Source organism: Taudactylus pleione, unplaced genomic scaffold, assembly GCF_031769625.1.
Source record: "Taudactylus pleione unplaced genomic scaffold, aTauple2 ptg000460l, whole genome shotgun sequence".
Lineage (NCBI taxonomy): Eukaryota > Metazoa > Chordata > Amphibia > Anura > Myobatrachidae > Taudactylus > Taudactylus pleione.
The window spans coordinates 554477-571892 of NW_028284862.1; the positions used below are offsets into that span (position 1 = coordinate 554477).

General features: G+C 43.0%; 1 protein-coding gene across 1 annotated transcript in view; it reads right to left on the reverse strand.

Annotated features, from left to right (window-relative positions):
• LOC148504696 (TBC1 domain family member 20-like) overlaps positions 1-17416 on the reverse strand; it is a 380562-nt gene that overhangs the window by 174916 nt on the left and 188230 nt on the right. The window contains exons 6-7 of the mRNA XM_088448592.1: positions 8668-8809; positions 8232-8416 (exon numbers count right to left, since the gene is read on the reverse strand). Coding sequence (XP_088304718.1) covers positions 8232-8416; positions 8668-8809 — 327 coding nt within the window. The remainder of the gene's footprint in view (positions 1-8231; positions 8417-8667; positions 8810-17416) is intronic.

Consider the following 17416-nt stretch of genomic DNA (forward strand, 5'->3'; position numbering starts at 1 on the left):
GGAGAGATGTATGAATGAAGATGGCTGATGACAGGACAGTATATAATAATGATTGGAGAAATGAATGAATTAAGATGGCCGATGACAGGACACTATAAATAATTGGAGAGATGAATGAATGAAGATGGGAGAACACAAATGCCGGGACAGTATAAATAATGATTGGAGAGATGTATAAATGAAGATGGGAGACGACAGATGCCGGGACAGTATAAATAATGATTGGAGAGATGGATGAATGAAGATGGGAGAACACAAATGCCGGGACAGTATAAATAATGAGTGGAGAGATGAATAAATGAAGATGTGTAAAGACAGATGCAGGGGAAGTATAAATAATGATTGGAGAGATGAATGAAAGAAGAAGAAAAGAAGGACGATGACAGGACAGTATATATAATGATTGGAGAGATGAATGAATGAAGATGGACGATGACAGGTGCCAGGTCAGTATAAATAATGATTGGAGAGATGAATGAATGAAGATGGGAGATGACAGATGCCGGGACAGTATAAATAATTGGAGAGATGAATGAATGAAGATGGGAGAACACAAATGCCGGGACAGTATAAATAATGAGTGGAGAGATGAATAAATGAAGATGTGTGAAGACAGATGCAGGGACAGTATAAATAATGATCGGAGAGATGAATGAATGAAGATGGACGATGACAGGTGCTGGGTCAGTATAAATAATGATTGGAGAGCTGAATGAATGAAGATGGACGATGACAGGTGCCGGGACAGTATAAATAATGATTGGAGAGATGGATGAATGAAGATGGATGATGACAGGTGCCGGGTCAGTATAAATAATGATTGGAGAGATGAATGAATGAAGATGGACGATGACAGGTGCCGGGTCAGTATAAATAATGATTGGAGAGATGAATGAATGAAGATGACAGACGACAGGACAGTATAAATAATGATTGGAGAGATGAATGAATGAAGATGACAGACGACAGGACAGTATAAATAATGACTGGAGAGATGAATGAAGATGACAGATGCTGGGACAGTATAAATAATGATAGGAGAGATGAATGAATGAAGATGACAGGACAGCATACATAATGACTGGAGAGATGAATGAATGAAGATGACAGGACAGTATAAATAATGATTGGAGAGATGAATGAATGAAGATGACAGGACAGTATAAATAATGATTGGAGAGATGTATGAATGAGAATGACAGATGCTGGGACAGTATAAATAATGATTGGAGAGATAAATGAATGAATGAAGATGATAGGACAGTATAAATAATGATTGGAGAGATGAATGAATGAAGATGACAGGACAGTATAAATAATGACTGGAGAGATGAATGAATGAAGATGACAGATGACAGGACAGTATAAATAATGATTGGAGAGATGAATGAATGAAGATGACAGATGACAGGACAGTATAAACAATGATTGGAGAGATGAATGAATGAAGATGACAGATGACAGGACAGTATAAATAATGATTGGAGAGATGAATGAATGAAGATGACAGATGACAGGACAGTATAAATAATGATTGGAGAGATGAATGAATGAAGATGCTAGATAACAGGACAGTATAAATAATGATTGGAGAGATGAATGAATGAAGATGACAGATGACAGGACAGTATAAATAAAGACTGGAGAGATGAATGAATGAAGATGACAGATGACAGGACAGTATAAATAATGATTGGAGAGATGAATGAATGAAGATGACAGATGCTGGGACAGTATAAATAATGATAGGAGAGATGAATGAATGATGATGATAGGACAGTATACATAATGACTGGAGAGATGAATGAATGAAGATGACAGGACAGTATAAATAATGACTGGAGAGATGAATGAATGAAGATGACAGGACAGTATAAATAATGATTGGAGAGATGAATGAATGAAGATGACAGATGACAGGACAGTATAAATAATGATTGGAGAGATGAATGAATGAAGATGACAGATGACAGGACAGTATACATAATGATTGGAGAGATGAATGAATGAAGATGACAGGACAGTATACATAATGATTGGAGAGATGAATGAATGAAGATGACAGACGCTGGGACAGTATAAATAATGATTGGAGAGATGAATGAATGAATGAAGATGATAGGACAGTATAAATAATGATTGGAGAGATGTATGTATGAAGATGGCCAATCACGGGACAGTATAAATAATTGGAGAGATGAATGAATGAAGATGGGAGAAGACAGATGACAGGACAGTATAAATAATGATTGGAGAGACGAATGAATGAAGATGACAGGACAGTATAAAAAATGATTGGAGAGATGTATGAATGAAGATGGCTGATGACAGGACAGTATAAATAATGATTGGAGAAATGAATGAATTAAGATGGCCGATGACAGGACACTATAAATAATTGGAGAGATGAATGAATGAAGATGGGAGTACACAAATGCCGGGACAGTATAAATAATGATTGGAGAGATGTATAAATGAAGATGGGAGACGACAGATGCCGGGACAGTATAAATAATGATAGGAGAGATGAATGAATGAAGATGACAGGACAGCATACATAATGACTGGAGAGATGAATGAATGAAGATGACAGGACAGTATAAATAATGATTGGAGAGATGAATGAATGAAGATGACAGGACAGTATAAATAATGATTGGAGAGATGTATGAATGAGAATGACAGATGCTGGGACAGTATAAATAATGATTGGAGAGATAAATGAATGAATGAAGATGATAGGACAGTATAAATAATGATTGGAGAGATGAATGAATGAAGATGACAGGACAGTATAAATAATGACTGGAGAGATGAATGAATGAAGATGACAGATGACAGGACAGTATAAATAATGATTGGAGAGATGAATGAATGAAGATGACAGATGACAGGACAGTATAAACAATGATTGGAGAGATGAATGAATGAAGATGACAGATGACAGGACAGTATAAATAATGATTGGTGAGATGAATGAATGAAGATGACAGATGACAGGACAGTATAAATAATGATTGGAGAGATGAATGAATGAAGATGCTAGATAACAGGACAGTATAAATAATGATTGGAGAGATGAATGAATGAAGATGACAGATGACAGGACAGTATAAATAAAGACTGGAGAGATGAATGAATGAAGATGACAGATGACAGGACAGTATAAATAATGATTGGAGAGATGAATGAATGAAGATGACAGATGCTGGGACAGTATAAATAATGATAGGAGAGATGAATGAATGATGATGATAGGACAGTATACATAATGACTGGAGAGATGAATGAATGAAGATGACAGGACAGTATAAATAATGACTGGAGAGATGAATGAATGAAGATGACAGGACAGTATAAATAATGATTGGAGAGATGAATGAATGAAGATGACAGATGACAGGACAGTATAAATAATGATTGGAGAGATGAATGAATGAAGATGACAGATGACAGGACAGTATACATAATGATTGGAGAGATGAATGAATGAAGATGACAGGACAGTATACATAATGATTGGAGAGATGAATGAATGAAGATGACAGACGCTGGGACAGTATAAATAATGATTGGAGAGATGAATGAATGAATGAAGATGATAGGACAGTATAAATAATGATTGGAGAGATGTATGTATGAAGATGGCCAATCACGGGACAGTATAAATAATTGGAGAGATGAATGAATGAAGATGGGAGAAGACAGATGACAGGACAGTATAAATAATGATTGGAGAGACGAATGAATGAAGATGACAGGACAGTATAAAAAATGATTGGAGAGATGTATGAATGAAGATGGCTGATGACAGGACAGTATAAATAATGATTGGAGAAATGAATGAATTAAGATGGCCGATGACAGGACACTATAAATAATTGGAGAGATGAATGAATGAAGATGGGAGTACACAAATGCCGGGACAGTATAAATAATGATTGGAGAGATGTATAAATGAAGATGGGAGACGACAGATGCCGGGACAGTATAAATAATGATTGGAGAGATGGATGAATGAAGATGGGAGAACACAAATGCCGGGACAGTATAAATAATGAGTGGAGAGATGAATAAATGAAGATGTGTGAAGACAGATGCTGGGACAGTATAAATAATGATTGGAGAGATGAATGAATGAAGATGACAGACGACAGGATAGTATAAATAATGACTGGAGAGATGAATGAATGAAGATGACAGGACAGTATACATAATGATTGGAGAGATGAATGAATGAAGATAAATGATGACAGATGCAGGGACAGTATAAATAATGATTGGAGAGATGAATGAATGAAGATGGACGATGACAGGTGCCGGGTCATTATAAATAATGATTGGAGAGATGAATGAATGAAGATGGGAGATGACAGAAGCAGGGACAGTATAAATAATGATTGGAGAGATGAATGAATGAAGATGGACGATGACAGGTGCCGGGACAGTATAAATAATGATTGGAGAGATGAATGAATGAAGATGGGAGATGACAGATGCCGGGACAGTATAAATAATGATTGGAGAGATGTATAAATGAAGATGGCTGAAGACAGGACAGTATAAATAATGATTGGAGAAATGAATGAATTAAGATGGCCGATGACAGGACACTATAAATAATTGGAGAGATGAATGAATGAAGATGGGAGTACACAAATGCCGGGACAGTATAAATAATGATTGGAGAGATGTATAAATGAAGATGGGAGACGACAGATGCCGGGACAGTATAAATAATTGGAGAGATGAATGAATGAAGATGGGAGAACACAAATACCGGGACAGTATAAAGAATTATTGGAGAGATGTATGAATGAAGATGGGAGAACACAAATGCCGGGACAGTATAAATAATGAGTGGAGAGATGACTAAATGAAGATGTGTGAAGACAGATGCAGGGACAGTATAAATAATGATTGGAGAGATGAATGAATGAAGATGGACGATGACAGGTGCCGGGACAGTATAAATAATGATTGGAGAGATGTATAAATGAAGATGGGAGACGACAGATGCCGGGACAGTATAAATAATGATTGGAGAGATGTATAAATGAAGATGGGAGATGACAGGTGCTGGGTCAGTATAAATAATGATTGGAGAGATGGATGAATGAAGATGGATGATGACAGGTGCCGGGTCAGTATAAATAATGATTGGAGAGATGAATGAATGAAGATGGACGATGACAGGTGCCGGGACAGTATAAATAATGATTGGAGAGATGAATGAATGAAGATGGACGATGACAGGTGCCGGGTCAGTATAAATAATGATTGGAGAGATGAATGAATGAAGATGGACGATGACAGGTGCCGGGTCAGTATAAATAATGATTGGAGAGATGAATGAATGAAGATGGACGATGATACGTGCCGGGTCAGTATAAATAATGATTGGAGAGATGAATGAATGAAGATGGACGATGACAGGTGCCGGGTCAGTATAAATAATGATTGGAGAGATGAATGAATGAAGATGGACGATGACAGGTGCCGGGTCAGTATAAATAATGATTGGAGAGATGTATGAATGAAGATGACAGATGACAGGACAGTATAAATAATGATTGGAGAGATGTATGAAGGAAGATGGCCAATCACAGGACAGTATAAATAATTGGAGAGATGAATGAATGAAGATGGGAGAAGACAGATGACAGGACAGTATAAATAATGATTGGAGAGATGTATAAATGAAGATGGGAGACGACAGATGCTGGGACAGTATAAATAATGATTGGAGAGATGTATAAATGAAGATGGATGATGACAGGTGCCGGGTCAGTATAAATAATGATTGGAGAGATGAATGAATGAAGATGGACGATGACAGGTGCCGGGTCAGTATAAATAATGATTGGAGAGATGAATGAATGAAGATGGACGATGACAGGTGCCGGGTCAGTATAAATAATGATCGGAGAGATGAATGAATGAAGATGGACGATGACAGGTGCTGGGTCAGTATAAATAATGATTGGAGAGATGAATGAATGAAGATGAATGATGAAAGGTGCCGGGTCAGTATAAATAATGATTGGAGAGATGAATGAATGAAGATGGACGATGACAGGTGCCGGGTCAGTATAAATAATGATTGGAGATGAATGAATGAAGATGGACGATGACAGGTGCCGGGTCAGTATAAATAATGATTGGAGAGATGAATGAAGGAAGATGGACGATGACAGGTTCCCGGGTCAGTATAAATAATGATTGGAGAGATGAATGAATGAAGATTGACGATGACAGGTGCCGGGTCAGTATAAATAATGATCGGAGAGATGAATGAATGAAGATGGCGATGACAGGACAGTATAAATAATGATTGGAGAGATGAATGATTGAAGATGCTAGATGACAGGACAGTATAAATAATGATTGGAGAGATGTATGAATGAAGATGACAGATGACAGGACAGTATAAATAATGATTGGAGAGATGTATGAATGAAGATGACAGATGACAGGACAGTATAAATAATGATTGGAGAGATGTATGAAGGAAGATGGCCAATCACAGGACAGTATAAATAATTGGAGAGATGAATGAATGAAGATGGGAGAAGACAGATGACAGGACAGTATAAATAATGATTGGAGAGATGAATGAATGAAGATGACAGGACAGTATAAATAATGATTGGAGAGATGTATGAATGAAGATGGCTGATGACAGGACAGTATAAATAATGATTGGAGAAATGAATGAATTAAGATGGCCGATGACAGGACACTATAAATAATTGGAGAGATGAATGAATGAAGATGGGAGAACACAAATGCCGGGACAGTATAAATAATGATTGGAGAGATGTATAAATGAAGATGGGAGACGACAGATGCCGGGACAGTATAAATAATGATTGGAGAGATGGATGAATGAAGATGGGAGAACACAAATGCCGGAACAGTATAAATAATGAGTGGAGAGATGAATAAATGAAGATGTGTAAAGACAGATGCAGGGGCAGTATAAATAATGATTGGAGAGATGAATGAAAGAAGAAGAAAAGAAGGACGATGACAGGACAGTATATATAATGATTGGAGAGATGAATGCATGAAGATGGACGATGACAGGTGCCAGGTCAGTATAAATAATGATTGGAGAGATGAATGAATGAAGATGGGAGATGACAGATGCCGGGACAGTATAAATAATTGGAGAGATGAATGAATGAAGATGGGAGAACACAAATGCCGGGACAGTATAAATAATGAGTGGAGAGATTAATAAATGAAGATGTGTGAAGACAGATGCAGGGACAGTATAAATAATGATCGGAGAGATGAATGAATGAAGATGGACGATGACAGGTGCTGGGTCAGTATAAATAATGATTGGAGAGCTGAATGAATGAAGATGGACGATGACAGGTGCCGGGACAGTATAAATAATGATTGGAGAGATGGATGAATGAAGATGGATGATGACAGGTGCCGGGTCAGTATAAATAATGATTGGAGAGATGAATGAATGAAGATGGACGATGACAGGTGCCGGGACAGTATAAATAATTATTGGAGAGATGAATGAATGAAGATGGACGATGACAGGTGCCGGGTCAGTATAAATAATGATTGGAGAGATGAATGAATGAAGATGGACGATGACAGGTGCCGGGTCAGTATAAATAATGATTGGAGAGATGAATGAATGAAGATGGACGATGACAGGTGCCGGGTCAGTATAAATAATGATTGGAGAGATGTATAAATGAAGATGGGAGACGACAGATGCTGGGACAGTATAAATAATGATTGGAGAGATGTATAAATGAAGATGGATGATGACAGGTGCCGGGTCAGTATAAATAATGATTGGAGAGATGAATGAATGAAGATGGACGATGACAGGTGCCGGGTCAGTATAAATAATGATTGGAGAGATGAATGAATGAAGATGGACGATGACAGGTGCCGGGTCAGTATAAATAATGATCGGAGAGATGAATGAATGAAGATGGACGATGACAGGTGCTGGGTCAGTATAAATAATGATTGGAGAGATGAATGAATGAAGATGAATGATGAAAGGTGCCGGGTCAGTATAAATAATGATTGGAGAGATGAATGAATGAAGATGGACGATGACAGGTGCCGGGTCAGTATAAATAATGATTGGAGAGATGAACAAAGTATTCCCTCTGCCCCCGAGTCAGTGTCAGGGACTCTCATCACACCGCCACATTCTGTTATCGCTCCTGCTGCCGCCGACATACCTCTTCAGTTGTTGTCGCGATGCCTGTCGCTCCAGCTCAGAGGGAGGAAGTCTCTGGAAGAGCTTGTGAGTCCGAGCGATCAGGGTTTCGAATGGGAAATCCGAGGGGATATTGCAGAGGAACTGGTGGACTGTGGGCATGTCACAGTCACATTGCAGAATCACATCCTCCCTCATCAAGACCATCTGAGGGGAGAGAGAACATGGGTTACTGTACATACAGCTGCTGCTTACTCCACAGCACCCACATCCATCGCTAACACCACATCCATGGCCTAACTCCATCCACCAGCCACAGATGACTAAACCACCCAGAACAGAGCTAGTACCTTGGAAGTCACATTTCACCCATGAGTGACCCACTGAAGTTTTTATTACACAAGCGCTAAGTGTCGGTGCATGTATTAGTAATTGTGGGCTATGTATATCCCCAGTACCTGGGCGGCACAATAGACAGGGGTCAGAGGATGTGAAGCCAGGAAGAAGTCGTACAGCCGAAGGATTTGCTGGAAGTTGCTGAGAACGTGTCCGTACCAGGTGATCAGCCAGCTTAGGGCAAAGATACAGCCCACCTCCGACCTGCGGGAACGCACACAGATTAATATATACACTATCCCCAATCGCTCAGCTACAGCACTCTGCCATGACCATTATATAACATTTATACCTCTCATCCCTCCAGCACTCCCCCCTCTGCCCACCAGCAATGCAGAACTAAGATCCAACATGCCAGGCTCTCCCTCAGCCCATACACTGATTCATTCCCTCTGTCAGCTCTTCTATATCTGATACCACATACACAGGAAAAAGGGGGCTGGGCTGCACATCCTAATATTAAACATAATATAAGGTGCTACCATCCATCCTCCGACACTACCACCCGTCCTATGACACTATCACCCATTTCCAGCGCTACCACCCATCCTCTGATGCGACCACCCGCCCTGCGACACTACCACCTGTCCTCCGAAACTTCCACTCATCCTCCAATGCTGCCGCCTGTCCCCAAAAATCCAATTGTTTGTTGTCTCTTCTGCTCATCCTACTCTGAAATGACAAGTGCAATTTCTTCTCACTGGTAAATGTCTATCGTTACCCAGTTATTACCCGTTTTCTGATATTCCATTGCCCTCCCGGCATCATCAAAAGCTAGCTAACTATCCCTGTCCCCAGGCTCTGCCTATCACAGTCATTCCCAACTACGCACCGAGTACTAACTATCCCTGTCCCCAGGCTCTGCCTCTCACAGTCATTCCCTCCTACGCACCGAGTACTAACTATCCCTGTCCCCAGGCTCTGCCTCTCACAGTCATTCCCTCCTACGCACCGAGGCACCAAGTACTAACTATCCCTGTCCCCAGGCTCTGCCTCTCACAGTCATTGCCCCCTCCTACGCACCGAGTACTAACTATCCCTGTCCCCAGGCTCTGCCTCTCACAGTCATTCCCTCCTACGCACCGAGGCACCAAGTACTAACTATCCCTGTCCCCAGGCTCTGCCTCTCACAGTCATTCCCTCCTACACACCGAGGCACCGAGTACTAACTATCCCTGTCCCTAGGCTCTGCCTCTCACAGTCATTCCCTCCTACGCACCGAGTACTAACTATCCCTGTCCCCAGGCTCTGCCTCTCACAGTCATTCCCTCCTACGCACCGAGGCACCGAGTACTAACTATCCCTGTCCCCAGACTCTGCCTCTCACAGTCATTCCCTCCTACGCACCGAGTACTAACTATCCCTGTCCCCAGGCTCTGCCTCTCACAGTCATTCCCTCCTACGCACCGAGTACTAACTATCCCTGTCCCCAGGCTCTGCCTCTCACAGTCATTCCCTCCAACGCACCGAGGCACCGAGTACTAACTATCCCTGTCCCCGGGCTCTGCCTCTCACAGTCATTCCCTCCTACGCACCGAGTACTAACTATCCCTGTCCCCGGGCTCTGCCTCTCACAGTCATTCCCTCCTACGCACCGAGTACTAACTATACCTGTCCCCAGGCTCTGCCTCTCACAGTCATTCCCTCCTACACACCGAGGCACCGAGTACTAACTATCCCTGTCCCCAGGCTCTGCCTCTCACAGTCATTCCCTCCTACGCACCGAGTACTAACTATCCCTGTCCCCAGGCTCTGCCTCTCACAGTCATTCCCTCCTACACACCGAGGCACCGAGTACTAACTATCCCTGTCCCCAGGCTCTGCCTCTCACAGTCATTCCCTCCTACGCACCGAGGCACCGAGTACTAACTATCCCTGTCCCCAGGCTCTGCCTCTCACAGTCATTCCCTCCTACGCACCGAGGCACCGAGTACTAACTATCCCTGTCCCCAGGCTCTGCCTCTCACAGTCATTCCCTCCTACGCACCGAGGCACCGAGTACTAACTATCCCTGTCCCCGGGCTCTGCCTCTCACAGTCATTCCCTCCTACGCACCGAGTACTAACTATCCCTGTCCCCGGGCTCTGCCTCTCACAGTCATTCCCTCCTATGCACCGAGTACTAACTATCCCTGTCCCCAGGCTCTGCCTCTCACAGTCATTCCCTATTATGCACCGAGGCACCGAGTACTAACTATCCCTGTCCCCAGGCTCTGCCTCTCACAGTCATTCCCTCCTACGCACCGAGTACTAACTATCCCTGTCCCCAGGCTCTGCCTCTCACAGTCATTCCCTCCTACGCACCGAGGCACCGAGTACTATCTATCCCTGTCCCCAGGCTCTGCCTCTCACAGTCATTCTCTCCTACGCACCGAGGCACTGAGTACTAACTGTCCCTGTCCCCAGGCTCTGCCTCTCACAGTCATTCCCTCCTACGCACCGAGTACTAACTATCCCTGTCCCCAGGCTCTGCCTCTCACAGTCATTCCCTCCTACGCACCGAGGCACCGAGTACTAACTATCCCTGACCCCAGGCTCTGCCTCTCACAGTCATTCCCTCCTACGCACCGAGTACTAACTATCCCTGTCCCCAGGCTCTGCCTCTCACAGTCATTTCCTCCTACGCACCGAGGCACCGAGTACTAACTATCCCTGTCCCCAGGCTCTGCCTCTCACAGTCATTCCCTCCTACGCACCGAGGTACCGAGTACTAACTATCCCTGTCCCCAGGCTCTGCCTCTCACAGTCATTCCCTCCTACGCACCGAGTACTAACTATCCCTGTCCCCAGGCTCTGCCTCTCACAGTCATTCCCTCCTACGCACCGAGGCACCGAGTACTATCTATCCCTGTCCCCAGGCTCTGCCTCTCACAGTCATTCCCTCCTACGCACCGAGGCACTGAGTACTAACTGTCCCTGTCCACAGGATCTGCCTCTCACAGTCATACCCTCCTACGCACCGAGTACTAACTATCCCTGTCCCCAGGCTCTGCCTCTCACAGTCATTCCCTCCTACGCACCGAGTACTAACTATCCCTGTCCCCGGGCTCTGCCTCTCACAGTCATTCCCTCCTATGCACCGAGTACTAACTATCCCTGTCCCCAGGCTCTGCCTCTCACAGTCATTCTCTCCTACGCACCTAGTACTAACTATCCCTGTCCCGAGGCTCTGCCTCTCACAGTCATTCCCTCCTACGCACCGAGGTACCGAGTACTAACTATCCCTGTCCCCAGGCTCTGCCTCTCACAGTCATTCCCTCCTACGCACCGAGGTACCGAGTACTAACTATCCCTGTCCCCAGGCTCTGCCTCTCACAGTCATTCCATCCTACGCACCGAGGCACCGAGTACTAACTATCCCTGTCCCCAGGCTCTGCCTCTCACAGTCATTCCCTCCTACGCACCGAGTACTAACTATCCCTGTCCCCGGGCTCTGCCTCTCACAGTCAGCCCCTCCCAGCCACCGAGTACTAACTATCCCTGTCCCCGGGCTCTGCCTCTCACAGTCATTCCCTCCTACGCACCGAGGCACCGAGTACTAACTATCCCTGTCCCCGGGCTCTGCCTCCCACAGTCCTTCTCCCTCCTACGCACCGAGTACTAACTATCCCTGTCCCCGGGCTCTGCCTCTCACAGTCATTCCCTCCTACGCACCGAGGCACTGAGTACTAACTATCCCTGTCCCCGGGCTCTGCCTCTCACAGTCATTCCCTCCTACGCACCGAGTACTAACTATCCCTGTCCCCAGGCTCTGCCTCTCACAGTCATTCCCTCCTACGCACCGAGTACTAACAATCCCTGTCCCCAGGCTCTGCCTCTCACAGTCATTCCCTCCTACGCACCGAGTACTAACTATCCCTGTCCCCAGGCTCTGCCTCTCACAGTCATTCTCCCTCCTACGCACCGAGTACTAACTATCCCTGTCCCCGGGCTCTGCCTCTCACAGTCATTCCCTCCTAGGCACTGAGGCACTGAGTACTAACTATCCCTGTCCCTGGGCTCTGCCTCTCACAGTCATTCCCTCCTACGCACCGAGGCAAAGAGTACTAACTATCCCTGTCCCCAGGCTCTGCCTCTCACAGTCATTCCCTCCTACGCACCTAGTACTAACTATCCCTGTCCCCAGGCTCTGCCTCTCACAGTCATTCCCTCCTACGCACCGAGGTACCGAGTACTAACTATCCCTGTCCCCAGGCTCTGCCTCTCACAGTCATTCCCTCCTACGCACCGAGGCACTGAGTACTAACTGTCCCTGTCCCCAGGCTCTGCCTCTCACAGTCATTCCCTCCTACGCACCGAGGCACTGAGTACTAACTATCCCTGTCCCCGGTCTCTGCCTCTCACAGTCATTCCCTCCTACGCACCGAGTACTAACTATCCCTGTCCCCAGGCTCTGCCTCTCACAGTCATTCCCTCCTACACACCGAGGCACCGAGTACTAACTATCCCTGTCCCCAGGCTCTGCGTCTCACAGTCATTCCCTCCTACACACCGAGGCACCGAGTACTAACTATCCCTGTCCCCAGGCTCTGCATCTCACAGTCATTCCCTCCTACACACCGAGGCACCGAGTACTAACTATCCCTGTCCCCAGGCTCTGCCTCTCACAGTCATTCCCTCCTACACACCGAGGCACCGAGAATTAACTATCCCTGTTCCCAGGCTCTGCCTCTCACAGTCATTCCCTCCTACGCACCGAGTACTAACCATCCCTGTCCCCGGGCTCTGCTTCTCACAGTCATTCCCTCCTACACACCGAGGCACCGAGTACTAACTATCCCTGTCCCCAGGCTCTGCCTCTCACAGTCATTCCCTTCTACGCACCGAGGCACCGAGTACTAACTATCCCTGTCCCCGGACTCTGCCTCTCACAGTCATTCCCTCCTACGCACCGAGTACTAACTATCCCTGTCCCCTGGCTCTGCCTCTCACAGTCATTCCCTCCTACGCACCGAGGCACCGAGTACTAACTATCCCTGTCCCCGGGCTCTGCCTCTCACAGTCATTCCCTCCTACGCACCGAGAACTAACTATCCCTGTCCCCAAGCTCTGCCTCTCACTGTCATTCCCTCCTACGCACCGAGTACTAACTATCCCTGTCCCCATGCTCTGCCTCTCACAGTCATTCCCTCCTACACACCGAGGCACCGAGTATTAACTATCCCTGTCCCTAGGTTCCGCCTCTCACAGTCATTCCCTCCTACGCACCGAGTACTAACTATCCCTGTCCCAAGGCTCTGCCTCTCACAGTCATTCCCTCCTACGCACCGAGGCACTGAGTACTAACTGTCCCTGTCCCCAGGCTCTGCCTCTCACAGTCATTCCCTCCTACACACCGAGGCACCGAGTATTAACTATCCCTGGCCCCAGGCTCTGCCTCTCACAGTCAGCCCCTCCCAGCCACCAAGTACTAACTATCCCTGTCCCCAGGCTCTGCCTCTCACAGTCATTCCCTCCTACGCACCGAGTACTAACTATCCCTGTCCCCAGGCTCTGTCTCTCACAGTCATTCCCTCCTACGCACCGAGTACTAACTACACCTGTCCCCGGGCTCTGCCTCTCACAGTCATTCCCTCCTACGCACCGAGGCACCGAGTACTAACTATCCCTGTCCCCGGGCTCTGCCTCTCACAGTCATTCCCTCCTACGCACCGAGTACTAACTACACCTGTCCCCGGGCTCTGCCTCTCAAAGTCATTCCCTCCTACGCACCGAGGCACCGAGTATTAACTATCCCTGTCCCCGGGCTCTGCCTCTCAAAGTCATTCCCTCCTACGCACCGAGGCACTGAGTACTGTCTAGTAGTAATAGCATTATCTGTATATTAGTAGTAATAGTATTATCTGTATATTAGTAGTAATAGCATTATTTGTATATTAGTAGTAATAGTATTATCTGTATATTAGTAGTAATAGTATTATCTGTATATTAGTAGTAATAGTATTATCTGTATATTAGTAGTAATAGTATTATCTGTATATTAGTAGTAATAGTATTATCTGTATATTAGTAGTAATAATAGCATTATCTGTATATTAGTAGTAATAGCATTATCTGTATATTAGTAGTAGTATTATCTGTATATTAGTAGTAATAGTATTATCTGTATATTAGTAGTAATAGTATTATCTGTATATTAGTAGTAATAGTAGTATCTGTATATTAGTAGTAATATTATCTATATATTAGTAATAATAGTATTATCTGTATATTAGTAGCAATAGTATTATCTGTATATTAGTAGTAATATTATCTGTATACTAGTAGTAATAGTATTATCTGTATATTAGTAATAATAGTATTATCTGTATACTAGTAGTAATAGTATTATCTGTATACTAGTAGTAATAGTATTATCTGTATATTAGTAGAAATAGTATTATCTGTATATTAGTAGAAATAGTATTATCTGTATATTAGTAGTAATAGTATTATCTGTATATTAGTAGTATTAGTATTATCTATATATTAGTAATAATAGTATTATCTGTATATTAGTAGTAATGGTATTATCTGTATATTAGTAATAATAGTATTATCTGTATATTAGTAATAATAGTATTATCTTTATATTAGTAGTAATAGTATTATCTGTATATTAGTAGTAATAGTATTATCTATATATTAGTAGTTATAGCATTATCTGTATATTAGTAGTAATAGCATTATCTGTATATTAGTAGTAGTATTATCTGTATATTAGTAGTAATAGTATTATCTGTATATTAGTAGTAATAGTATTATCTGTATATTAGTAGTAATAGTAGTATCTGTATATTAGTAGTAATAGTATTATCTGTATATTAGTAGTAATATTATCTATATATTAGTAGTAATAGTATTATCTGTATATTAGTAGTAATAGTATTATCTGTATATTAGTAGTAATAGTATTATCTGTATACTAGTAGTAATAGTATTATCTGTATATTAGTAGAAATAGTATTATCTGTATATTAGTAGAAATAGTATTATCTGTATATTAGTAGTAATAGTATTATCTGTATATTAGTAGTAATAGTATTATCTATATATTAGTAATAATAGTATTATCTGTATATTAGTAGTAATAGTATTATCTGTATATTAGTAGTAATAGTATTATCTGTATATTAGTAGTAATAATAGTATTATCTATATATTAGTAATAATAGTATTATCTGTATATTAGTAGTAATAGTATTATCTGTATATTAGTAGTAATAGTATTATCTGTATATTAGTAGTAATAGTATTATCTATATATTAGTAATAATAATATTATCTGTATATTAGTAGTAATAGTATTATCTATATATTAGTAATAATAGTATTATCTGTATATTAGTAGTAATAGTATTATCTGTATATTAGTAGTAATAGTATTATCTATATATTAGTAGTAATAGTATTATCTGTATATTAGTAGAAATAGTATTATCTGTATATTAGTAGTAATAGTATTATCTGTATACTAGTAGTAATAGTATTATCTGTATACTAGTAGTAATAATATTATCTGTATATTAGTAATAATAGTATTATCTGTATATTAGTAATAATAGTATTATCTATATATTAGTAGCAGAAGGACTTTTATGAGAGACATATTGCAATGGTGCCGTTGTCTGAGCAGGGCACATATTATAACATATTATAGGTCTTGGGAGGAGATAAAATTGGAGATAAATAGCACCAACCAATCAGCTCCTAACTGTCATTTTTCAAACACAGCCTGTAAAGTGACAGTTAGGAGCTGATTGGTTGGTGCTATTTATCTCTCGCCAAGCTTTAAATCCTCCCCTTGGTCTGCAGAAAAATATTGGTGTTGTAATTGGTTGCTTTGTTTCGGTGTTATGTGGCAAAACGTCTTCCTGCCATTTACAATGCATCACCATTGTGCTCTGGAAACTGTGTCAATTACTGACCTCTCCCCATGCACCTGCGGTGTGACCTGAAACATGTGACCTGCTGGGTGATCTGGAAACTGTGTCAGTTACTTAACTCTCCCCATGCACCTGCTGTGTGACCTGGAACATGTGACCTGCTGGGTGATCTGGAAACTGTGTCAGTTACTGAACTCTCCCCATGCACCTGCTGTGTGACCTGGAACATGTGACCTGCTGGGTGATCTGGAAACTGTGTCAGTTACTGAACTCTCCCCATGCACCTGCTGTGTGACCTGGAACATGTGACGTGCTGGGTGATCTGGAAACTGTGTCAGTTACTGAACTCTCCCCATGCACCTGCTGTGTGACCTGAAACATGTGACCTGCTGGGTGATCTGGAAACTGTGTCAGTTACTGAACTCTCCCCATGCACCTGCTGTGTGACCTGGAACATGTGACCTGCTGGGTGATCTGGAAACTGTGTCAGTTACTGAACTCTCCCCATGCACCTGCTGTGTGACCTGGAACATGTGACCTGCTGGGTGATCTGGAAACTGTGTCAGTTACTGAACTCTCCCCATGCACCTGCTGTGTGACCTGAAACATGTGACCTGCTGGGAGATCTGGAAACTGTGTCAGTTACTGAACTCTCCCCATGCACCTGCTGTGTGACCTGGAACATGTGACCTGCTGGGTGATCTGGAAACTGTGTCAGTTACTGAACTCTCCCCATGCACCTGCTGTGTGACCTGGAACATGTGACCTGCTGGGTGATCTGGAAACTGTGTCAGTTACTGAACTCTCCCCATGCACCTGCTGTGTGACCTGGAACATGTGACCTGCTGGGTGATCTGGAAACTGTGTCAGTTACTGAACTCTCCCCATGCACCTGCTGTGTGACCTGGAACATGTGACCTGCTGGGTGATCTGGAAACTGTGTCAGT